At 34.3% G+C, this 27,831-nt stretch overlaps 1 protein-coding gene across 21 annotated transcripts in view; it reads left to right on the top strand.

Moving 5' to 3' along the window:
* Positions 1-27,831, top strand: part of grid1a (glutamate receptor, ionotropic, delta 1a) — a 492,444-nt gene that overhangs the window by 354,010 nt on the left and 110,603 nt on the right. For 20 of the 21 annotated variants that reach the window (XM_073928587.1, XM_073928578.1, XM_073928576.1 and 17 more), the window contains one exon: positions 14,779-14,984. In XM_073928587.1, the coding sequence (XP_073784688.1) occupies positions 14,779-14,984 (206 nt within the window). Of the gene's footprint in view, positions 1-14,778; positions 14,985-27,831 lie in introns of those variants that run through there. The other variant, XM_073928591.1, reaches the window with a different exon arrangement.

Below are 27,831 nucleotides of genomic sequence, written 5' to 3' on the forward strand. Positions count from 1 at the left end.
GTTGAAGCCAGAATAATTACCCCCCGCCCCACCCCCCTTTGAATTTCTTTTATTTTTAAAATATTTTCCAAATGATGTTTAACAGATCAAGAAAATTTTCAGAGTATGTCTGATAATATTTTTTCTTCTTCTAGAGAAAATCATATTTGTTTTATTTAAGCTAGAATAAAAGCAGTTAAAAAAAACATTTAAGGAAAAAATTATTAGCCCCTTTAGCTTATTTATTTATTTATTTATTTATTTATTTATTTATTTATTTATTTATTTTGATAGTTTATAGAACAAAGCATCATTACACAGTATCTTGCCTAATTACCCTAACCTGTTAACATAATTAATTAACCTAGTTAAGCCTTTAAATGTCACTAAGCTGTATAGAAGTGTCTTGAAAAAATATCTAGTCAAATAATATTTACTGTCATCATGGCAAAGATAAAATAAATCAGTTATTAGAAATGTTAGTTATTAAATTTAGTTATGTTATTAGTTATTAAATCTATTATGTTTAGAAATATGTTGAAAAAATCTGCTCTCTGTTAAACAGAATTTGGGGGGGGGACTAAACATGGGGGGTAATAATTTAAGGGGGCTAATAATTCTGACTTCAACTGTAGTATAGCAGGCCTTGTGGCTGTAAATAGCACATATCTAAACTGAATCTATTATTTGTGTCCGTTAAATAAGACTTTAAAATAGTTTTTAAATATTTAGTATTTAAGTTTTTATTTCTAAAATAGAATTATAGAAAATAATCATTTCTCTTTGATTCTTAGTTCTATGATTTTAAAATAACAATAGTGTTCATCTCTATATTTAGGCTAAAACAAGGCTTTTTGGTTTGTTTGTTTTTACTTTCATTTTAGTTGTCCTTTATTTCTTTTGTTTTAATTTCCAAATTGAATCCTCGTTGCACTTAACAAGTTTACAATGATAAGAAAGCTTAAGTTATTAATGATTTATGAAGAAATTATAATGCTTCGTTATTTCATCTTCAGTTAAAAGTAGCAAGGCATTTTTATTTCTGTCTTTTTGCATCCTGTCTTTTTGTGTCCTGCAGCAGCATTATTGCAAACTGTTGTTACATCTAAAAATATTTTCTCAATCTCTTAGTCCCACCGCGGCACCACACACAGTGGTAATGGTCATATAAAACTGTCACCCACATTCAGATCAGATTAACTAACCGATTTGGACTTATAGTCTCTACAAGGTTCAAAATGATTAAAAAGATTAACAGACTCAAACTATTGAATAGCAGTGACAGCAGTGACACTTAATAGGAAACAATTTAATGCAAGACATCTTTTAAAAAATCTCAGAAAACACAATCACAATGTTTACACTGTTTTAGATTGGGTTCCTATGGTGTGTGAAACAGGGTTAAAAAAATGCACTGTTGGAATGGGCCACTATTTTAGTCATTTCTGAAGCTCTGCGTCCTTGTTTGACAAATAAATGATGACAGAATATTCATTTTTTAAAGGCAACTATAACCAGCATGTTGCCCAAATCCCCTTTTCCTTTCCATCTTATCTTCTTAAAATCCCCATTATCCAGACCACTTCTTTTTACCCTGTAGCTCTCTCCTCGTTTTGGGCTTCGGTGGTTTGCTGATTTAATAGGCTGCCATCACAGATTCCAAGATTTGGATAAAAACAACTCGCAACCACTATGGGGCATTTTGATCCCTCTTGTTAAAGCAGATCTCCCATGTGGTCCTCACCACTGAGAATGGTCTCGGTATGGATGTGGCTACACTGGCTTTAAATAGCCCAGCATATATATGCTAAGGCTAAAGCTGCTAGTGAATTCAGCTTTAGGCACTTTGAAACAGAGGGCTGAGATGAGTCAGACCTCCACGCACCCTGAAGCTGGTAACATCCTTCAAGTCGTATAGCAGAGGTCAGAGGAAAAGCCCCAATCAAGACATAAAACATGATTGATGGTGGTGCAGAGCTCTCAGCGCTGAACGTGACTGCAGCCTACAGGAGGACAATCACTCTGGATGTGCAAACTGACACACCAATAAGGGGCTTTTTGACAGGAGTGTGTATTTCTTTATAACATTTATAGGGCCATTTTGTTGTTTGTCTGTCTATATTTGGACTATATACACTGTTAAAACTTTTGACCCCTCCAACTCAAAATAGTGACTGGTTGTACTGGAAATGTTCAGTTGGCAAAATTAATTGAATTTTGAGAAACATGGCAACAGTCTGTTAACAGTGGCTCATTAAGAAATAATATTTTGAGCTAATGGGAACAAATTCCTAAATGTGGTGTCGAAAGAGCAATTTGATATTTTAAATTGTATTATCCTACTGTCTCAAAAAATAGTACAAATGCATACAGCAATTACAAAAACATCACCAACAACATAGCTGACATTTTATCAACTACCTTTATGGACAAATACATTTTAAAACTGACTATTTGGGGAAAACACTTAATTTTAAAACTCATATTTATGAGCTGTGCCTACATCAATGCATTTGGGCATAATCTGTCTTCTTTTGGATGAGACGTTAAACTAAGGTCCTGACTTTCTGTGGTCATTAAAGATCCTAGGATGTCCTTCAAAAAAGTGTAGGGGTTTAACCCCGGCATCCTGGTCAAATTTGCCCACTGGCCTCCTTTCATCATGACCTCTTAACCATCCCCATATCATAATTGGCTTCATAACTTTTTCTCCTTTCCACCAATCAGTTGGTGTGTGTTGTGCGGTCTGGTGCAATATGGCTGCCATCGCGTCTTCCAGGTGGATGCTGCACACTGGTGGTGGGGTAGAAGACCCCCCCCCCCCCCCCCAAAAAAAGTGATTTGAGTGTTCAGAAAAACGCTATATAAATGTAAGGAATTATTTAACTGACTAATTATAATAATTTCGATTAGTTTGGATGTGGATGTCTTTGAATTGTCCTTGCTCTTTTTTTTACTCTGTTTTGTATTAGTCCCTTTGTTTTATTCTTGTCTTGTTTAAATTTTACTTACTGCACATGGATCTGCCGCTTGCTTCTCAACCCCACACATAACAAAAATCTTATAGGTAACTTTGTTTGGGACCATAGACTGTATAAAAGTAAAAAGAGAGCAAATTAAGCTGAGTGAGTGGAGCCAACTGTGGCCAACTCATCAAAAATGGGCAAAGAGGTGGGGCCAGGGTGCAGTAGTGATGTCTGGTTGCCGTTTTCATACATTCATTTTCCTTCAGCTTAGTCTTTATTTTAGAGGTTGCCACAGCAGAATGAACTGCCAACTATTCCAGCATATGTTTTCCGCATATGTTGGAATAGTTAGCGACCCCGAATTAATAAAGGGACTTGAATGTCCTATGAGCACAAATAACTGCATTAATTTTATCGATAACTAAAAGAAATAACCCCAAAAGCAGCAGACTGTATGAAAACAAACAAAAACAAAAGCATAAATACGGATACAAATATGCAAAGATAAGCAGCTGGAATTAACTAGGTAATATGGAATTAATTCAGGCAATGTGATGCAAGCAGCAGATATATGTCACTCTAGTGGCCACGCCCTTAATTATGCAAAATGTTAATGCTTAACATGAAATAAGCTAATAAGTTTTTAAAATAAGGCTCAAACCATCAAAGACATCATGAAGGGTAATATATTTTTTGTACCAAGCTATAAAATTATTGCTGTTGATTTTGACATGGGGAATCTATAGAATCGACTGACTTTTGGATCCAACCTCTAGTGGCTAATCCATGAATTGCAGTGTAAGTCACTTTTCTATTTGGCTTCACGAGGAAGATCAGAAGGTTGATGCTTGGTCTGCACATTTCTCCTATGCACATACATGAAATTACCTACGTGCCTTTACCCATTACACATTTCATCAAAACCACAATCTTTTAAAATATTCACAGCACCATTCTATATTAAAAATAGATACAGTGAGACCTGGGTTTTAGACCAGCGTAAATGCAGTGACATTTGCAGGGCAGCGCGTAAATGATCATATAACATGATATCCTGCATGAAAGCGAGAGAAGTTCATTTACTTGAGATGTCTTCTCAGTTCTGCTCTCCCCGGTTCTGTCGCACTGGTGCAGGGACAGTGGCAGTACAAATTGAAAACGGCAGGCTGCGTGTGTGTGTTAAACATACCCAGAATCTTAGAGCAGAGAAGAGTGATTTGAGAGAGCTTTTACTCCTATTCAGAAAACCGAAAAATGCCAAAAGTGGCTTAGTTTTTTAGTCAGTGGTCAGTGTGAGATGTAATGTTGCTTTATTGATTGTATACAAAAATACTTCTAATTTAAATAAAAATTGTATGCTGATCCTTTTAAATCATAATTGCTTATATGTGAATCAATTGATAAAGCTGTAGCACTGGCTATATAACTAACTGTCAGTAAATCTATAAGATGTGATGTTAGTTGAGTAAGTAGGTCTTTCTAACTCTTTTACGTTCATTTTCACCCTTGAGTTCTTCCATCCTCCCCCTCCTTCTCTACTGCTGATTGAGATGTTACTGAAGCCTGTATTTGATTTTCTAGAAGCCGATATGTGTACAGAAAATGTAATAAGTTCATAAGTATATATAGTTATTTAGGAATGTGGAATATGTTGTCTCCAATTAAATTAACTGTACAGCTAATTATGTTGACTTGAAAAGCACTGCATCAAGTTATTCTAGGCAGCTGCTTTTATTTTGGTAAAGCACTACAGAGCTTTGTAGGATTGCTCTGTATATGCTATAATATTGACATAACTGCTAAGGTCAATATTATTAATCCTGTTAGGAAATTATTTTATTTTCGATTGGCTACAGAACAAACTACTGTTGTTAACCTAACTTAACTGGCATAGTTAACCCTATTAATCTAGTTAGGTCTTTAAATTAAACATCAAGCTAAATACTAGTGTGTTTTTAGCTAGTAAATTAGTTTGTACTGTCATCACAGCAGAGATAAACGAAATGAGTTATTGAAATTTATGTTTTGAGTATTATATCTTCTGTACTCTAAGCAGCACTCAGGATATAAAGTGCTAATAATTTCAACTATGTTTAATGGCCTCAGTTAACTTACGTTAGTATTGAAGTGTCAGTTTTTTGGCATCTGATTTTCCCTTGAGCCTGGTGTAACCTCATCTTTGCAGTATTTTTGTGCACAAATAAATTTACATGCAGTGGGTCTATAAAACATCCTAACAGTAAGATCTTATAGTGTTGTGTATTTGTAAACAGCAGTGAGCTGACCCAAAGGCCTGTGAAAGTGGATTTGTGGGCTAGTTCTCGGTTTAATTGATGTTTTGGTTTTAGTTGAGCAGTTTAACTGTGTGTTTTTTGGCATGCTGCTGAGTAATGTGTCCTTTTGCTTTATTCACTTGTCTAGAACTGGGAGCATCTTTGACTTACAACACCACCTGTTCTGAGAATTTATTTCTGCACCCTTTTTAAACAGAGACAATCTGTCATCTGTCTTGTTGTTGATTTCTATTGTTTGCATATAATCTTTAGTAAAGTACAATGTTTCACTGCCGTTCTCCTTTTTACACACAATATAATCACATTATTTAAACTATTGACATGATTACCTTTAATGAGTTTTGAATTTTTAATTTCCAGTTTTAGAAATTGATAAAAAGCTAATAATTGGATAAAAATATATTTCTTTTTTTTTATCTCAAATTCAGTTAATGGCTTTTGATTTTTGACACTGTATTTGATATTTGTTGAATACTAAAGTTGTTGTGCCTTAAATGTAAATCTAACCCATGAAGTATTACTTTACGATATTGGAAAACTGACATTGCAACATTACATTTTTTTGCCAATAAATATTGCCATATTATTATAATTTGCAAGACTACTTATAGACTTATACCACTTATAATTTATCATTTAACATTTATTGTAATCATTTTGTAGGAGGGGAAATCTGCATAAAATAAATAAATAAAAATAGAGTAGAGATTTTCTGCAGAGTTACAGTATTGATGTACAAACATTAAATAATTAAAGAGCATTGTATACAATTGGATAAAAGTGGATAAAAGTAAAAATTAAAGTTGTCCTAAAACTATTTGTCAAAAACCATTCTTATGTAAAGACAATTTTGAAAAATGTTTTTAATCAGCTTCAAATGTAGACTATAGACGAGGCAAGTTTATTTATATAACATATTTCATGCAAAATTCAAAGTGCTTTACTTAAACAGGAATTAAAGACAAGTATAGGAAAATAAAAACAAAAAAATAAAAGTGATTAAAAACAAATAAAACTGTGTCAAACAGGTTTTAAAAGAATGAAAAAAAAGAGAAAGACATAATAGTGCGATGTATCAGACTTAGCTCAGTGCTCATTCAGTAAAGGCACAGCTAAACAGATGTGTTTTCGGTTTTGATTTGAAAGTGCGTAATGTTGGAGCACATCTGAAGCTGATTCCAGCAGCAGAGGGCATAGTAGCTAAAGGTGGACTTAACCTGCTTTAAATAAACTCTTGAAATTTCTAATTTACTTGATCCTAATTATCTGAGGGATCTGTTAGGTTTGTATTCAGTGAGCATATCTGTAATGTATTGAGGTTTTAGGACATTTAGTGATTTATAAACTAAAGTCTTCATTATAGAAATAATTAAATACAATTAATCTGTTGATTGTTTGTTAACAAATTTTATAATTTCTAGTGTCTAAATTGTTAAAATTTACTTGAAATCATACAAAATTGCTGACATAAAAAATGATAAACTTTCACTCTTGTAGGGTTAAACTATGTCATAAACTGTGTTTTTTGATTAGTTATCATCTTAACTTGACATTGCAGATCCTTCGATGTGACTAATCACACATCGATGCCCTACCATGGAGATTGAATTTAGCAATGAATGACAACAGATAAAAAGAACTAAGTAGATAAATACATGTTTTTGTTATAAAATGCTAACAAAAAAGTTAACAAAACTTTTAAAAATTATAAAACACTGAAAACACAAGATAATATAAGATTTAAATCTGATATTTTGGATGGCACGGTGGCACAGTGGTTAGTGCTGTCACCTCACAGCAAGAAAGTTGCTGGTTCAAGCCCCAGCTGGGTCAGTTGGCATTTCTGTGTGGAGTTTCTGGGTTTTCTCCGGGTGCTCCAGTTTCCCCCCTCAAGTCCAAAGACATGCACTGTAAGTGAATTGGGTAAGCTAAATTGGCCGAAGTGTATGTGTTTATGTCCTGGTCCTCCAGGTTGGGGGTCGAGCATTTGGCTACCCACCTCATAAAAATTATGTGTTACATGGTGTTGCTGAAGTTAACTTCGATAAAAACAGCCCTGGGAGTAAGTAAGTAAGGTCTGTTATTGATAGATATTGATAATGATTATAGATTTTATTTTGTATTCTGTATTTGTTTATAGATGGATTACCTAACTAAGTGGTGCTGTTATATACTATAGCTTGTTTCTGTTTTGTACAGCAGATTGTTTAGAGTAAATAGCTGAACTGAACAATTCTGCCTCTTAGGTTTCTTTGACAGTTTTATTGATCACTAAGATATAATTGACTTGAATTTAAGTTGTTTTGATTTAAAAATGAAAATTGCAAAAATAACTGTAAAATAAGATGTATTTTTTATTGTAAATGCCACAAAAATCACCCTGCACAACTAACTAAAAATTTTTTTGGTAACAACAGTAAGCAATTTTTTTTGTTATAAGGTCTTGTTTTGTGGTGGCTATACTTTAAAATTAAATTAATATCATTTTAATTCAAGTGATGAAAGATTTGAGATTCTAAAAGTAAATGCTACTGTAAGGTCACACCTTCTTAGCATAAATGCTTGAAAATGATTTAGTTTAAAATATCTATTAGAAACTTAAAAGTAATTAGATGTAATCAGTTCCTTTACTTTTATAAAATAATTGAAAAGGTACACTACTTATTACATTTTAAATAGTGTAATTTGTAATCTGTAATCTATCACATTTCCAAAATAACCTCCCCAACACTGTTTATGCTGTAACCTCCATGTAGAGTTTATGTCACAGTTTCCTGCTTTTCAACATTATAAAAGATAAATCTTTCTTGATTACATCTCTCTTCAGCACAAGCAAACCCCATCTGTGAGTGAGACCAAGATATTCTGTAGAGTGTCTCATGGCAGTAAAATGAGCAACTGTGACCAGAACGGTGTAGTCTCTGTCACATGGACTCAGTGTCAACCGAAGCCCCTGTCCATTTAACAGGGCACAAGAATATTCAACGTGTTTCCAGGAAGTGCGTCCCAACAGCCTTCATGAGTAACACTTACACTCCAGCCCTCGCATCACTGCACAGCAGACCCGTGGATTGAGACACACGTAGAATCATAAAAAGAGCTGCAGAGCTCTCCTAGCAACAGTCCATCTTTATATTCGATCAAATGTAGTAGGTTTCAACTTAACCCTATGCAGAAGCAATTAAAGGCACATTTTAAAAGCTTGTGTACAATAACCTTTGATACAGTCCATTCATCACAATGCTTTTATAAAGTACTCAACTAATGTACAGCAATTATGAAATGTTGAAGTCATTTAGGGCTGCTGCTGTGATATGGAGTCTGATGTTTAGCTTTATGATCTTATTTCTCGATAATATATTATGTTAGGCCTCTGTTAATTTAGCTATTTATGCAAAAGTGCAGTTCCTGATAAGCTGGATTAGTTGTATTTACGATCGAGCTGCTTTGATCAAGATGAAGCTCTAAATATAAGAATAAGCATTTATTTTTCAAGCCCTTTTAAAAGAAGGAACAGAGAAACATTGAAGCATTCATTGTTAGAGCTCTATTGATTCCCTCTAAACCTCTTACACTTTTTTTTGTCTTGTGAGACGGCGGTTTGTATATGCCTTTAGATATATAATTACACTCTTTAAGCAAATCCAATTTGTAACTGAAAAGACTTTTCTCTGCTCTTTCTTTCCACAGATTTCCATGTCTTTTATTTATATATTTCTGCGACCGTCTCCTCAAGAGACTTGAAATTTCTTTTCAGTTTGTAGTTCTGGTTGCGATAATTGAATTACAATGGTGTGCTGAAACTAATCTCTGCAAGAGTATGGAGAAATTGAACTGTTGTGTCTGGTAGATTTGTGTGGTGGGAATGTCAATGGGCCACTCCTAACTCACAAACATTAAAAACGGAGTGTAAAATGACATGTAATGATTGAACCGGATTGATTAGCATATATTAAGCGGTACATGATCGGGGAAAAAAGGTATTCAGTAGAAAAACGTTCCTCACTGTTTAGCAGTTATATACACTCACCGGTCATTTTCTTAGGTACACCTGTCCAGTTGCTTGTTAATGCGAATTTCTAAATAGCCAATTACATGGTAACAACTCAATGCATTTAGGCATGTAGACATGGTCAAGACGATCTACTGCAGTTCAAACCGAGGATCAAAATGAGGGGGAAAGGGTGATTTAAGTGACTTCAAATGTAGCATGATTGTTTGTACCACACAGGCTGGTCTGAGTATTTCAGAAACTGCTAATCTACTGGGATTTTCACATACTACCAACTCTAGCGTTTACAGAAAATGGTCTAAAAAAGAGAAAATATCCAGTGAGTGGCAGTTATGTGGGCGCAAATGCCTTGTTGATGTCAGAGGAGAATGGCCAGACTGGTTCGAGCTGATAGAAAGGCAAATAACTTAAGTAACTCAAATAACCACTCATTACAACCTATGCAGAAGAGCATCTCTGAATGTACAACACGTCTAACCTTGAGGCGGTTGGGTTACAGCAGCACAAGACCACACCGGGTGCCACTCCTGTCAACTAGTAACAGAAAACTGAAGCTGCAATTCGTATAGGTTCACCAAAATTGGAAAATAGAAGATTGGAAAAACGTTGCTTGGTCTGATGAGTCTTGATTTCTGCTGTAACATAGGAATGGTAGGGTCAGAATTTGGCATCAACAACATGAAACATGAAAGCATGGATTCATCCTTCAACCAATCAGGCTGGTGGTGGTGGTGTAATGGTGTTGGAGATATTTTCTTGGCACACTTTGGGCCCACTAATATCAATTGAGTATTGTGTCAGTGCCACAGCCTAGCTGAGTTTTGTTGCTGACCATGTCCATCCTTTCATGACCACAGTGCATCCATCTTCTGATGGCTACTTCCAGCAGGATAAGGCACCAAGTCATACAGTGCAAATCATCTCAGACTGGTTTCTTGAACATGGTAATGAGTTTACTTTACTCAAATGGCCTCAACAGTCACCAGATCTCAATCCAGTAAGGCAATTGTTGAAATATAGTTTAGTTAAAGGAATAGTTCGCCTAACTATCACTAACATCCTTCACTTGTTTGAAACCTTTTAGATTTATTTTCTTCTGTTAAACAAAAAGAAAATATGTTATTTAAAAAATTATGGTAGTTGGTGCCCATTGATTTAAATAGTATTTTCCCCCCTACTGTGTTAGTGAATTGGTACCATTAACCCGTATTCCTTAAAGCAAATCTTCCCTTGTGTTCAACAGAAGAAAGAAAATCACAAAAAACAAAGTCATTTGAATTTTTTGGGCAACTGTTCCTTTAAAAAAAAGTAAGAATCAGACCCATAAAAACTGCCAAAATGCTGTTTAATGGAGAGATGTTTTTTTTTTTTTTTTTTTTTTTTAATCAAACTGTTATTTTGTTTTATGCCTTTGCTTTTATTTCATCAAATAATGTTTTCTAGCAAATGTTGATTTTATTTTTTTATCATTGATGTAAATGAACTTAATTGACCATTGACCAGAGTATATAAAAGCACAAAAGTTTAAATTCAGTTTTTCTGTATATTAAGGTAGCAAATATAGCTTAAAGCAGTGTGAAGTGATCTATAATGTAACGTTACCTGAATTTAAATTAATAGCATCAAGGCTAAATCTGGCATTACAGCACATTCTTCATTGCTTTCTGTTAATATGGAGATCAAGCCTTAGTCTTGCTTTTAAACTGTCAAATATATTGTCAAATATATTTCTGGCTCTTCTACAGAAATAAGAGCTGCTGGAAATGATTGTGTGCTATACCGCATCATTATAGTGAATACCTGATGCTCACTGAATGTACACCGGAGCATAGCTAATGTTGCTAATACTAGTGCTAATCAATCATCTGAAAGTTAAATTGACCTGTTATCATGCCACTGCTCAAGAAGTCCATGCCATTTATGTTAACGTTTTCTTTCCGATCAGAATTTTTTTATTTTCATTTTACTTTTATAGCACAAACACTTGCTTCCTCAGACTCTGTGTTGATTGAAAATATATTCATTAGGTCATCCAATAGCTGATTAAGTTTCTAAATGTTGCATATTCTTGCATCATTGAAGAAAATATGGTGTTCGTTTATCGTAGTTCTAATAATAGAAGTTTAAAATGCATCACTTCATGAGAATTGGTTGCTATTAAAGACACTGTGTGAGCAATTAAACTTAAATTCTATTTGAAATATGCTGCTAATGAACTGCCAATGCTGTTTTTCCTGTTGTTTTACATAATTATTTCTTTGTATATTATTTTTGATTCAATATAATGTTTCAAATAAAAAAAATTTAAAAAAAAAATCACTTTGTTCAACTGTAGAGATAAATTTTCATTGTTTAAGCAGTTATTAAGGTGTTATAATGCAATTCAGAAGTGTAAATAAATGTAAAACCCACAAGAATCATCAATTACAGGGAATTAATAGATCATTTGTATGCTGCATATGTTGTATTTTTCTCATTTAAAATTGCATCAGTATGACCTGCAAGAATAATAACATTTCAAATGTAAAAATAAAAGAACCACCTTACTAAGATTATTGGCAATTATGCTGAAAGGGTTTTCATTAGTGTATTGAGACCAACTTGTGTGCAAGGGCTTCAATGATTATATGTTTTATTGGTTTGAGAGTAAACTGAGGCCTGTGTGGGGGGAAAATCTGTTTTTTTTGGTCAATTGTCATGGAAACAGTTTGTAGCTTGATGCAGTGTGCAGATGGTGGATTATGATGATCAAGTATATTAAGTGCATACTCATATGTACATGTAAAACAATATGGTGTTTGTTCTCTCTTGATGTCTGCACTGTGAAAAATTGTTGCTGCCTTCATTTGTTTTCACTGTATAAAATGCTAGGTTCCACACAATCTATTTCTGTTGGGACAACTTGAAGAGATTAAGTTAACTTTTACAAATTTAAGTGGATTGAACATTAAACAATTAAGTTGTTCCATCGAAATCTCAAGAATTGTGTTGTTTCAGCTCATTTTAAACAAGTAGTTAAACTTTTTTATCAGATTAATTTTCTAGTCTTCTGAACTTACATCAATCAAGCTGACTAAATGTATTAAGTTAAACTTTATATAACTTAAAACATGCAGTTGGAACTTGATTAACTTATTAAAATAATTTAAAGTAACAGAAAAACATTTATCATTTTTTACAGTGTTATTAGTTTTTCTCAATTGCACCGTGACCTTTAAAACAGGACTGTGTGATTGGCTGAAGAAATGTATGCCTGAAGCAATCAATACACCCAATGCTGATAGCCATGGACAAAAATACAGGCAATTTGTAAGTTAATTAAAATGAGATCATATGTTTGATAACTGTCATTAACAAATAAACTAACAAACCAAAAAGAAGATCCTAAAGATCAGATAGCTCCCGATAAATGCAACAGGAAATTATGACAGTTAATTAAATTAGAAAAACAGAAAGTGAGATAAAATATAAATGTGTACATTGAATGAAATTGTGCTTGGGTCTTAACTGGTATATTTGCAAATGAAAAATGGCCTGAAGGTCTGTTGGACAGTAGGAAAAATGCAATTAATAATTAATACATTTTGTTGTTGCTGATGTCAAACACCCATTCTTTCAGCAAGACTATTCTTTCTGGATTTATGTCTTATGACGTTAAAGGGTAAAATGTTTTTTTTTTCTGTTTTATTCTGTGAGAGCTACATAATGAGATTTCTTCAAAAATTAAAAAAGGGTGACTTAGAGCATCATTTACTTATAAATAACAAAAATAAAATAACAAAAAGGTGCCATGTTGTCAGGCATATTTATGCAAATTTTTAGACAATGCAAACCCAATATATAAACTTCAATTTTAAGAATCTATTTTAACAATCTAAGTGCAAAGTCTGCAGCGCATGGCCCAAAAGCATTAGGGGCATGTCTAACGGGAAAATTAGGGTTGTGCGGGTCTGAAATAGCAAAAAATTGCACCAAACATGTCTTGCGCCTTATTGTGCCGGGTGTATGATGAGGCCCCAAAAGACTTAGGTAATCAGTATCTGGGGGATTCCCAGTACTGGGTTGCGGCAGGAAGGGCATCCACTGCGTAAAACAAATATTGGAATAGTTGGCGGTTCATTTCGCTGTGAAGATCCCTGAGAATTACTAAGCCGAAGAAAAATGAATGAATGAATATCTCGGGGAATAACCCTATATAGAAATTGTTATTTTCTGGGGGAAATGTCTAAAATTGTTGTATTTTATGTATAATCTTGAAACAATCTTTGCTGGACCCTTGTTGAATAAGACAAACATCACCATTTTAAATCATGTAAAATCCAGAAAAGACATATGAATCCAGAAAAACTAAGCATTTTAAAGTGAATTGGACTGAAAATTACCTTACTGGTCAGTCATTTTTGCAGTCAGTGTTTTTAGTGTGGTAAATATCAATATTAATATCAATATAAATACAATATTATTACTTTTCTTAATAATGCTATAGTAAATAGCAAAACAATATAAATACTAATATAACATTTCATTTTAAAGATGATTGTCTTCATTATTCATAATATATTAGTTCTATGCTTTTTTTTTACCTCTGCAGTAGATGTTCATTATAAAATCTTGAAGCAAAGCTGGTTGACAACTTTGGTATGCTTAAGCTGATGCTAAAAGACAGATTCAGATTTATTTGCAGGAAAACAAAGCTGCTGTCAGCACTCAGAAATCTGCAGATGATAATCATTTTCTGCTCCTCTTAATGCTTTTTATCAAACTGTTTTGCTTTCTTACATTGACAGGTTTTTGAAAGTTTTCAGTTTCTCCTGCTTTGTTTTTATTATTTTCTTTTACGCAGCGAAGAAAGAAAAAAGGGAACATGTAAAAGATGCAGACAAGCTATAGCTTTTCAGTGTCATGCTATAAAAATTTAATTGCAACTCAAAAGTGAAGACCATAAATGTACAGTCAAGTCAGGAGTTTGCACGTACTTTTATGATTAGTCTCCCCTTCAGCCTCGTTCTCATGTTTGTTTTGACCCTCTTAAAGGACGGTTCTTGTGTCCTTTTTGTGAGTAGATGGATAAGATGATCCATGCCAGACGATTAAGCCATCAAAAAGCCACTTCAGTAGACTGAACACGACGTGACTTGACTGCTGTGATGTGCAAAGTGCAAGAAAAACCCGAATTCTTTCTCCACGACTCATCAAATCTCCAGAGCACAAAAAATAGAGGCTTCCTTTTCATGAAAAAATCCAATATATCTGTCATCATTTACTCACTCTCAAGATGTTCCAAACACACATGATCTTCCTCCATCCTGTGGAACAAAATTAGATATTTTTACAGATCTCACTTTCCCTTTCAAACATCATCTCCGACTCAAATCTACAATTAGGTCTGAAGGAAATCTCACAGGAAAAATCTGATCTCCAGTCAAATATTCAGCCTATACTTGATCTATTTTCATCTCAGCCTTCATCTTAAACGCAGCTTTAGCTCTCCGTTTTTAACTGCTCTCTTTGCTGTTTTCTGTTTTAGATGTGCGGGGACTCAGAGGGTTTTTGGACCAGGCTTCTCGAATGGGTTTGGACGTGTCTCTGCAGCAGGTTGACCGAAATGTGACTAAGGTTTTTTCCACGCTCTTCAGCACAATGAGAATGGAGGAGCTAAACCGCTACCGGGACACACTGAGACGGGCCATTTTGCTGCTCAGCCCTCGCACTGCACAGGTCTTCATACATCAGGTAGGTCTCATGGTAAATACAGCTTGGTGATATACCAGAAGATGCAATGGTGATTGTAAACTGTTGTGTTAAATGGTCAAAAGTATCACTTATTTTAGGACATTGTACATCTTGCCTAATTGGGGTTTTTGACTATCAATAAGTATGTTTACATGGACACCAATAATTTGATTTTAATGTGATTAAGACAATACTCTGATTAAGAGTCTACCATATAAACAATGACTTTTGAATAATTTAATCAGATTAAGGTCATTAGGGTTTTTTTCTTCCATTCAGCATACGGTATGAACTTAAGGCATTAAAACTCTTTTAGCAATTCATAGTTCCATCCAATATCTGGTTTGTCACGGGGGGCAAGCAGGAAATGTTCCCGAATGAAAATGAATGAGACAAATTGAAAATGAAACACCCGAAATTACATGAATCTCTAGATCAAATGCGGCTAGCTTGGTGACGCAATGACATTAATCGAATTACATAAAACGCGATCATAAAAAGGAACATTCTAATAACAACTTATGTAAACACCTTAATCTTATTAATATCTTAATTAGATTAAGGCAATTATTTGATTTCTGATGTCCATATAAATGTATTCAATGTTAATGAAGGATGTGTGCACATAGGAATAAATTGCAATAATGTGTCATGGCTTGTAATAAATTAATTTATTTTTATTAATTTATTTTTAAATTATTATTATTATTATTTTTGTTGTTGTTGTTGTTGTTGTTGTTGTTGTTAAATATTTTTTTGTATGAGTATTCAACTGATAGAAATAAAATCATAAGGATTTAAAACCATTTGGGGGTGAGTGAATGATGAGTAGATTATACTTTTTTTAAGGGTGATTTGTCGCTTAAACCCGTATTTGTGCTGTTTGAGCTGTTTTTATCCACTCGGGTGATTTTGAGCCTTAACTTGGTCATGACTTTCTCTGTGTTTAAGCAAATGGAATATTTTTTGGTGACAAATCTTATTTTGACACATATTTTTGGAAAATGCTTTAAAATTGTTTTAACAATACACTCAAATGTACTACCCTTTCATTATGTTTGTGGTTTCTTTGCCCCATTGACTTCCATTATAATGATATTTTTTGATTGCAAAGCCATAACACCATGTAATTATGCATTCTTGATTGTTGCTGCTTTTCCCTGTTGGAAAGAGGTAACACTTTTTATTGTTGATCATCAGTTGCAGTGCAAAAAAGCTTTGTTTTGGGCTTAAATTTATATGGTTATATGGAGTATAGTCAGGGTGCGAATTACAGGTCTGTTTGGATGGGGGTGTTGAGTGGGGGGGAGTGTCAGGCCCCACTAATTAACCCTTGATCCTACCTGAAGGAGGGGGGGGGTAGTTTGTATCTGTATCTTAAATAATATTAATAATTTAAATAAAATATAAATATTTAATATACAGTTGTAATCAGAATTATTAAACCTTTTTTTAATATTAAACTATTTTTAATATATATAGCAAGAACATTTTCACAGTATGTTTTATCATACTTTTCCTTCTGGAGAAAATCCTATTTCTTTTATTTTGGCTGGAATAAAAGCAGTTTTTAATAATAAAAAAAAAAAAAACAATAATGTCAAAATTATTAGTCCCTTTCAGTATTTTTTTTCTGATAATCTACAGAACAAACTGCTGTTATACAATAACTTGCCTAATTAACCTATTCTGCCTATTTAAGCCTTTAAATGTCACTTTAAGCTATAGAAGTGTCTTGAAAAATATCTAGTCACATATTATTTACTCTCATCAAGGCAAAGATAAAATTAATCAGTTATTAGAAATTAGTTATTTAAACTATTATGTTTAGAAATGTGTTGAAGATGTCTTTCTCTCTGTTAAACAGAAATTTGAGGAAAAAAAATAAACAGAGTGCTAATAATTCAGGGGTTTAAATAATTATGATTGCAGCTGTACATTTGACCACCCCTGTAATAGTTAATACCATTTTGAATGCATGTTTGCGCCAAAAAATATTAATACAGCAGTTTGAAACTGGCAAATCTAGAGCACCAAAGACAGAGTAAGTGGTCACAAAACATCTTTCTTGTAAAATAGGCTTTTGTACTGTAGGTATCAGTTAAACTAGATGCATAGTTTATATTTTATTATGCACTTGCTTGCACATGGAGGTTGAACAATACAAGGCACACAAACACACACAATGAATTTATGCAGAGTTTTTGCGTTATAATTACTTCCATTCGCATCCCTTGCCATAGTAATCTACCGCGACATTTGAGACAAATGACGTCATTGTGCAATAACCGGTTAGGATCTATTAATAAATCAGTTCTGAAATGTCCGTGTCTGCATCGGGGTACACTGAAGAAACAATTAACTTTGACACTGCTAACCTCTTCCCAACAGAGAAAAGCACCAACGATTAAGAATACATGATTGTTTGGTGTTGTGGCTTTACAATCAAAAAAATGTCTTTATAATGGAAGTCAATAGGACAAAAACCACCATGATCATAACAAAAGGGTAGTCAAGTCGAACAGTACACAAGGCTTAAAAGCAAAATAGTTTTATAGAAGTGCGCAGAAGCCCTGATTTAGAATAGAGTTTATGTGTTTGTGTGCTCTTAGTTGTAGTATTGTTTGTTGTTCACTGATAAAAAGTCATTTTGGAACAAAGCTTTTGCTGGAGAGGCACGTTTGCTGTCGTGCTAAATGGCCTGGAAAATAACTAAAGTGGCTCATCCTTGCATTGCATTCTGTTTAGCAGTAATCTTTGCAAACTGATCTGAACACATTACGATTAAAAGATAAGATTTAATGTGTTTAAGTTTTTAGAAGGTTATTGGTTTGAATCCTAATGGTGAAGTGAAGGATTTTGACTAAGTGTCAGGAGGTTGTTTATGTCAAAATCCCTCACACTGCTGTGATCACTGCTGTAGGGCGTTCAAGGAAAACACTTAACATAGTGACTCCCCCGGCTATTGCTGTAACAAATCTCTAGAGCTTTGACTGTAAGATTTCCCCATCTATATTTAAATTAAAAAATATGCAAATTGATGAGAGTGGGAAGAAAACTGTTCATTTGTGCATAAACGTATTTATTAATTTATAGCATGTTAAAGTCTTAAACATGCTAATATGATATCCACAAAGATATATTTTAAGCAGAATGGCATATTCAATTGATCAAAAAGATTTTTATTTTTTTTATTTTTTTGCTAAATAATTTATTTCAAACCAATGCTATTTATGCCTCTATTTTATCAAGGATTGAATATAAATAAATAAATAAATAATAAAAAATATTGATGTATTTGTGTAAGCTATTTTGAAGAAAGCTGGAAACTTGTAACAATTGACTTCCATAGTAGGAGAAACAAATACTATTGAAGTCAATAGTTACCAGTCCCCAGCTCTCTTTCAAATAGCTTCTTTTGTGTTCAACAGAAAAAGGAAACAAACAGGTTTGTGACTAGTGTGAGTAAATGTTGACAGAGTTTTCAGTTGTGGATGAACTATCCCTTTAAAAAACATCCTCACAGAGAAAGCAACATGTTTGTGCCGAGATTGAATCTATGGGCAGTTTGGCCAGTGTTTTCCAGCTCTTCTGCTGATTAGCAATGTGACAGCTCAGAGATAGAGTTCTCTAGAGCAGCAAAGCATCCTGGGAGTTCTTTGCAATAGTCTAAAAAGTTTAAATTGAGCTCTGAATAGTCGCGGGATGAGTTCACCATGCCATCTTTCTCTTGCTTTCTTCCCCCGTGGGCAGTAATTCACTCTTATCTGAATAACCTTGTCTGTTTGGGGATGTCTTGTATATGTGTGCGTTTCCTCAGTGAATTTCTGAGACGGTCAGATAAACAGCCGGGTTCAGAGAGCTGCTATCAGGGTTTTTAGGGAGGTTTTCCATGCTCTGATTCTTCCATGGCTCTCTATGCAATTCACACAGCCATTACCACTGCTGTGCATTAGGCTGAGCGTGTCGGCCTGTCAGGATATACAGAGACAGCTGGAAAATAGCAAGGACACAAGGTACATTCATCCAGAATATAAGCTGTCATTTAATGGCCCTTCGCTTGTGCATGTGGACACATGTATCTGAGGCTAAGCACAAACTAGCCAGGAATGACTGGATTGAAAAAAAAATAAATAAATACTGCAAGAGATGCATCTGATGTCCAAAAGTCCATTTATTCTTGAGCAACATGTCCATTAGTCGAACGACTTCTGCTGCTGTCAGATTCCTTTATCTCTTTTTTTTTTTTTTTTTGCAATTAATTGCTGAAACCTTTTTCACAATATACTGTATTGTACCAGTCAGATGCTGGCAAAGGAGTTCCACATGCCGTATTTACCAAACAGAGAATAGTCAGACAGGCAATGGTCAATCACAGGTACATGAAGAGCGATTAAAAAAAAAAAAAAAAAAAAAAAAAAAAGAGTAGTCGGTACACAGGCAAAGAGATTGGTCCAGGCGGCTAACAACAAGAAGCAATAAACAAATTGAGGAACAGAAAACATGGTACAGCAAGGGAAAACACGTTGTGATGATACAGGTTAAAAGTGAACAAGACTCAGCCATGATGTGTGTGTGCAGTGTTTATAGTCCATCTGTGTAGTCCTGAACAGCTTCAGATCATTTTGATATTGACCTAAACTGCAAATGTTATGCTTAAACAGGCATAAACCAAAAATATAATTCAATGTATATTGGTTTATTCAGTTAAAAAATAACTATAAGCTATTATAAATGAACCAATTAATTGCAAAATGATAATACAGTACAATAGCTAACACTTTACAACAAAGTCTCATTAGTAAATGTTTGTTACTGCATTAAAATCAACAGCCAGTTATATGCTATATTTAATAAAAAGTTGATTTTATTAGTGATTAACTGCATTGAATGAAATTATTCATTATTAATTTATTATTAGGTACTCAATTAGAAATGATAATCATCTAAGATTAATACATTTTTTAGTTTTTGTTAGTTTGACATTATTAAATTATCTGATTATTAAATTAAATTAAAATACATGGAACCTTGCTCTACAGAGTTGATAAACAGCCTGTAAGTACAGTAGTATATAATGATAATACATAAAAATTATTAAAAATAAATCGCTGATTAAGTTTTTAAGCATGTGAAAATGCTTTCATGAAAACCACTTTCAATGCAACAATCTGAATATTTTAGTTAGGCACTCTAAAAGTTTAAATAATAAATAATGATTGAATGTACAGTATTTTAAAATGCTCATGCTATTAATTTTGTGCATGTTTCTTATTCCAATGGAATTACTGAATATTGGCGTACAGTAGATGTAATCAGAGGTCTTCCAGCTGCAATAGTGTATGTAATCAGCAGCAGAATAGATTGTAATTTGAAGATCCATGCTTTTTCAGATGTCTGAATCTAACAATCTGTAACATTTGGTTTTGATTCCAGTAATTCAATTTATTTTTTAGGTCTGTAATTGCAGGTGTTTGAAGGAGCTGAATAAATGATCGTTTAAAGGTTTGTCTGGATTGTAGTGTTTATTCGAACATCAGTACAATCTTATTTGTAAATTACAATAATTAATATGTTTATTAAACCAAATACTGTGCAATAACAGCCAACATTCCGAATAGCAGGTTAGCTGTTATAATATATAGCTATGAAAAATCATTCATTCATTCATTCATTCATTCATTCATTCATTCATTAAATCATTTACTTTTAGGCTTAGTCTCTATTAATCAGGAGTCGCCACAACGGAATGAACCACCAACTTATCCAGCATATGTTTTACACAGTGGATGCTCTCTTTGACACTCTTATTCACACACATACAGACAATTTAGCTTACCCAATTCACATACTGTCAGAATCCTGTGTTTGTCATGTGATCTTCCCCATGTGCTGTGCTCCATTGCCTTATTTGTATCATGTGGTCCTTTTGTTCTGTTTCCCCGCTGTTTCTTGATGTTCATGAGTTCCACCTGTGTCTCACCCCTGTTTGTAATCAATTCAGTTATGTCATGTATATTTATATCCCTGTGTTTAATTACTCTATTGTCCGGTAATGCATTGTCAAGATCCCATGTTTCCTGCTTGTTCATGGTCCAGTGTTTGTGGTAAGTGTTTTGTGGTAAGTGGAAATAAATTTGTCTTTAGTTTGAGAATTCCTGAGTCTCCATCATTTATTGAGCACCTGGAGGAAACCTATGCGAATGCGGGGAGAACATGCAAACTCTACACAGAAATGTCAACCGACCCAATCAAGGCTCGAACCAGCAACCTTCTTGCTGTGAGGTAGCAGCGCTATCCACTGCACTATTGTGCCGCCCCCTAGCTATGAAACAGTTTCAAAAAAATGATTCAACTTCATTGTATTGCTATTTCTGTCTTACAAAAAGTCATTAGCACAGACAAATATTGAAATTGTTGCTTAAAGTTTAGTTAAAAACTATTGCATAAGTTAGCAAATAAATCAACATAACTTCACAGATCAAAGTCAGATAAAAATGCTTATTTATTATTTTACTACCTTAAGTATTTGTTTAATTTTATTAATTTATGTTTTTTATGCAAAAATAAAATATTTTTTCAGATCGTCTGGTTAATTGTGTGCTATTTTGCTTAGTTGTCTATTCAGACTTGGGCAAAGATTGTGGTCTTGATTTTAAACGAAAAAAAAGAAAAACAGTTTCTCATTCAGCGCTATTGTTTATTCAGCCAGGGATGAGAAAATAGGAAATTAAGTGTGTGTATCTCTCTTTTTTTTTTCTCGGGCTGCCTGTAAAGCTTGGTGACATTATCACTTAATGAGCTGGCAATGAGATACAGATGAAAAATGCTGAAAAAATATAGCTGTTTGACAGTTTCATCTAAAAACAAAGGCCTGTGGCCCTGGGTGTGATTATGCAGAAATCTGTCTTATATTTCAATTCTTTTGTTTGGCTAATCAGAGTGATAAACTTCATTACAGTTGAGATTTGCATCATGTGACCATTATTTTTTAATGAGCTTTTAAAGAGTAATTCAAGCATCATTTAGTTTAAAATGATTTTGAAAAACACACACCAGTTGTTTTAAGCTACAAATGTCAAGGATGTGGGTGACTTGGTGGCTCAGGGGTTAGCACTGTCTCCTCACAGCAAGAACGTTGCTGGTTTGAGTCCCTGCTGGACCAGTTGGCATTTCTGTTTAGAGTTTGCATATTCTCCCAGTGTTTGCATGGTTTTCCTCCAGGTACTTTGGTTTCCCCCACAGTTCAAAGACATGCATTATAGGTGAACTGAAAAAACTAAATTGGCCATTGTGTATGTGTGTGAATGAGTGTGTATGGATGTTTTCCAGTACTGGGTTGCAGCTGGAAGGGCATCCGCTGTGTAATACATATGCTGGATAAGTTGGCGGTTCATTCCGCTGTCGGGAACCCCTAATAAATAAAGGGACTAAACCGAAGGGAAATGAATGAGTGAATGTAAATGATGTTTCAAATAGGGCTGCTTGGTTAACTTGATTTGCATAGATATATTTTATAAATAGCCAGAATTTTAAAAATAATACATTTTAAACAAAAATAACTAAAATAATAAGCAAGTGTTATGTTCCATGAAGATATTTTGTACATTTCTTATTGTAAATATAGAAAAACTCAATTGCTGATAGTAATGTACACTGCAAATCACTTTTTTCAAAAATTCTCATATTTATTTTCTTTTTGGCTTAGTGCCTTTATTGATCTGCGGTCGCCACAGCGGAATGAACTGCCAACTTATCCAGCACATGTTTTATGCAGCAGATGCCCTTCCAGCTGCAACCCATCACTGGGAAACATCCATACATACTCATTCACACACATACACTATGGCCAATTTACCTACAGCACATGTCTTTGCACTTGTGGGGGAAAACGGAGCACCTGGAGGAAACCATACATCCTTATCATGATTATTTTGTTTGTTATGTCCAGATCCAATCACTTGATTGGAAATCGAGCCCGATCACAAAGTTTCAGATTTGATCAGGATTGTTACCTGTAAACGATCAGGAATCGAATATGTAAAATATATAAAATTTATATCTAAGTGCACAGAGTTAGGCCTATTTCTCAACTTCACACAGAAACAGCAACGCGTTTTGCATGACATCACTTTGTTACAGAGACTCTATTGGTTAAATGCCGGCAAAGCACAACATAGTAGCAACTTGAAGCTGAAAGTGTGAGTATGTCTGTGGTCTTGAGATATTATAAAGTTGATGACAACAACATTGCCATAGCAAACTGTGAGATGTAAACTTGGGAATGCCTGCTGGGTATTTTAAATTGAAGTGTTCTTTGATTTTATATTAGATTTGTTTTATATTTACTGTTGCACTAAAAGTCCAAAAGTGAAGAATTTATGTTATTTATTACTTCATTGTTGAAGCTACCTCACAGAAGGGCTCTTTTTGTTAACCGAGTTGTTGAATGTTAAAATAAAGTGAATTAAATGAAAAAAATAAGGAACATCCTGGTTTTGTTTCTTCACTCTCATTTATTCTTTTTGTTATGTATTATAGAAGTATCGAATCATGTTTTGGTATCGCTAGATACTCAAAATCAAGTGACTCAGACTCGTGAGCAAAGAAACCTGATCGGGACATCCCTATTATTTTGTCAATTGGAAACCTACCAAATGCAGATAAAAATTAACCATAATGCATATTAACATATTGGTTATGCGCCATTTGTGCATCTGGCCACACATTGATAAATTCAAGCCATTTATTGAAAAACTTTATCCTTCACTGTCAAATCATGTAACATGAATGAGGTTGAATCTTTACAAAGCACTTACTTTAATGACAATTAGACATTATTATGACACCTCGTTTGATTTGGGATTAAAACCAACACCATCATGGCACAGTGAGTTTGAAACGCATCACACTTCAAATAATTCATCTTCATACATCAACCCTTGTAGAGATATGGTGGAGTGTGCATCTCCTGTGAAATCATTATCTTTACCACCAGACATAAACATAATTGTGGACAATCCAATTAGACAGCTAGTGTATCATTTTGTTCTCATTACAACATTAGCGTTTTCCCTCCTCTGTCTGCATAAACACATGAACAAATACACACATAAACTCACTCACACCCACACACACACACACACACACACACACACACACACGCACACACACACACACACACATACACACACACACACAAACACCTTTCCTCTACACATCAGTCAAAAGCAGCCCTAATGAGACCCAGTCGATAATTACCCACATCCAGTTGTATTTTAAAGATTCAAATATTAAAACGCCAATGAACAGTCCTGACGTGCTGATTAAAAAAGGGAGGGAGGGGTAGGACCCATTAAACGCTCGTCGAATGCCAATGAGTCTCAGGCGCATCGTTGTTTTAGTCTGCGAGTCATTCTTTTCGTCAGGAGTATTAGAGGACTTTTGGGACTGGAGCTTTTGATTTTATTATTTTGTTTATCTAAACATGCCAATTCTTCTGCTTCAAGTGGTAAGGAAGACTCAACAGAAATAATACTCGCAAAACACATTTCATACTCTGCTGCTGTCATAATGAGACCGGAAATAAAACCACTTACTGTAAATGAAAGTTATAATCCTCTAAACTCATCTTTTCTTAATTTCTTTCCCAGCAATTGTTTGTGTGTATGTGTTGTCTCTCTGTTAGTTTTATTAATGAAAACACACAAAAACCAACGGTGAAATTAAATTTAAGCTCAAAGTTTGCTGGACCATGACCAGATTGAGCTGCGTATTCAGAAAACCTAATGATATTTTTCATTGTTGATTTTTTTTTCTTCCTTCACTACGAGATGACATCTGTGCTGATTTAATTCTGCATTCTGCTGCAGCACTATTCAAATACAACAGTGTATCATTCCAATTTCATCAACAATGCTTTGCATAACATAACTTGGCATTTGTTTATAGGCAGTGACATTTTGTATTGTTTAAAATCAAGCAGGTGATATATTTGAGATGGAAAGTGGTTGTATTATGGGAATCTATATTTTGCATTTCTGTGTGATTGTGATTTTGCAAGTGGTGATCATAGCTGTTGTCACCACTCATGTGCTGAACTTATGGTGGTTTGGAAATAAACGAATGGTGACTGCATGCATCTACCCTGGTGCATCCCTTGTATATTCAACATTGTAAATATTTGGACTTTACTGTGACCTTTTCACAGATGCTCACGGCCTAGGAATGGGAATTTAGCAGCTCTAGTTCTGATGCACTTAATAGTTCTTGGAAAATATGTCAAGTACTTGATGCTGATTTATAAAAGTATTCAGAGTAACAATTCCCCCCAAATAAAAATAAATAAAAAGGTAATTTATCCTATGCATATCATAATTATTTTTAAATAAAGGAAATAATCATTTAAAAAATTAGTGAAAATCATTATTTAAAGTTTGTAGAATAAATGTTGTGAGAAGGTGACACACAGTGGGTAGCACATTCACCTCACAGCAAGAAGGTCGCTGGTTCGAGCCTCGGCTGGGTCAGTTGGCATTTCTGTGCAGAGTTTGCAGGTTCTCCCCGTGTTTCCCAGTGAGCATCCGCTGCAGTAAACATGTGCTGAATAAATTGGCAGGTAATTTCGCTGTGGCTAGCCCAGATTAAACAAGAGACTAAGCCAAAAAGAAAATGAACGAATCATTGAATGTTGTGAGAAATTGTATTTTTAGAAACTTTGTAAGAAATAATCTCAATTGTATGAAAATAGCCAATAACCCCCCTAAGTAGACTTTTAAACTAGCAGTTGTGAGTTTATATCTATTCTGAGGACCAGTAATTTCTTTTTAGTCTTCTTACTACTACTTAAAAAGCAAACTGATTATAATTGTAAACAATAATTTGTTCACAAGTTTGTGTTGATGCTTATTTGTTGTGTACAGTACAACCAGTGTGGACTTCATGATTGAAATATTTTGCTTATTTTGCTTATCTGCAGCTGCAGAACAATTTGGTTTAAGTGTTTTTAAAAATGCATCAAGCTCTGAATTAGATACAGTTCTTGATTACCAAACATACACATTATTTACACACATGAATAGACAACCCAGGCCCATTAAGAAAGTGTAGCCCTGTATACATTTTTGACAGTGCAAAATACATCCCAGGAGGTAAGGTTTTTTTTTTTTTTTTTTTTTTTTGCAGTTTTTGTTTTTGCGAATCCTCCTGAGGCTGCTGTGTACGTTTTTTGAAATCCAAAAATATTTGTGCCAGCTATTCTCACTGACTGACTGACCATTACACCGACCCACACCTTTTCCTAAACCCAACTGATAGTGTTTTAAAAAGTACCGGCTGACCAGCGCCCACCCAATTCCCTAAACACAACCGACAGTGTTTTGAAAAGCAATGCAGAAATAGAAAAGCCTGTATAGCCGCCTGATTTTTACCACTTTATCAGATTTTACCACATTCTCACCATGTTATTTACTTGTTTATTTAATTTTTTAGCTTTTGTTTTTGTCTTACCTGCTTTTTGGAACTGTTTTTTATCCAACTCGAACCCCATTGTTGCGGTCATACGTACTTCTAGCTACATAATTTGCAATCTCCAGTAATGTACATAGGGCTCCGTTTTCAGAATGAGCTTATGTTGCGAATAGAAACACCTACATTACACAGCCTCTGAGCCCCTAACACCACAACAAATTAATCTCTTTACCATGTTATATATCATGCTTGTCCTCATTCATCTTTGAAAAATCACACTTTCTTATTTTTCTCTCCCAACTTTTGTCAGTTCTAATGTAGCCGTTTACCTCTCCGGTTCTGCAGTGTGTTTTTAATCAATCCTGCACCTTGCCCTTGATTTTTTGCTAACTCCAATAAGAACATCAAAGTCAGACATCCACATCTATTCTCTGTTTCCTGTGCTTAGGTGATATTCTAAAGTGTGACGGTGGGGAAAAGAATGACCTGTAGGCTTCCTTGCATGCTCACGATGCTTTCAAAATCACTTTGAAAAGTCTGCTGCTCTCAGCATCAGCGCTAAAGCCCCGACAGCACTCTGCTGTGCTTCACATCACTGTTAACTTGTATGGATAGGTGTCTGCTGGATGCCACACCTCAATGTTCACACTATATTTGTAGGCCTGTTCAGAGCTTTACATGGAGTTCACAGAATGCCTGAATTATTAAGAAAGGGAGGGGTTGTGCGGTGCAGGTTTTCACTATGTTGTGTCAGATAGTCTTGTTAGAGGAATTTAAAGGGTGTTTGATGAGTCGACAGTTCCTCAAAGTGCTGAATCACATCTGAGTCAAGTTTGATCACAAACATCATAAAAAAGTCTTTAGAGGCTCTCAAACTCTGGAAGCATTTGGTGAAATATAAACTGTAAAATTCAGAATTGGACTATTTAATGCATTTATGAGTTAATATTAAAAATTCTGCTGAAATAAGTCTGAAATGTGAGTATAATTGTCATGTTTTCAGACTGTTTAGTATATATTGCAGTTTATAACTAGCAAATGCTAGTTTATATCATGTAATACTTCCAAAAAATAATAAATAAATAAAAAAACCTTTAATATTAATGATTAACTGTTTTTATTCGGTGGTGGAGAGACTTCCATACACAACTGCACTAGAAAAAAACAACAACATCCATGGTATTTGGTTTATAAGTCAAATTAAAAGAAATAGAATTGTATTGCTTTACAATTCAAAATAGGTTACTAGAATAATCTAAAATGAGCATGTTTAATAAGTCAGCAGATCTTAAAGTGCTGAGTCACATCTGAGTCAAGTTTAATCACAAACATGATACAAGTCTTTAAGAGCCTCTCAAACTCTCAGAAGGCAGTTAGT

Source organism: Danio rerio, chromosome 17, assembly GCF_049306965.1.
Source record: "Danio rerio strain Tuebingen ecotype United States chromosome 17, GRCz12tu, whole genome shotgun sequence".
Classification (NCBI taxonomy): Eukaryota; Metazoa; Chordata; class Actinopteri; order Cypriniformes; family Danionidae; genus Danio; species Danio rerio.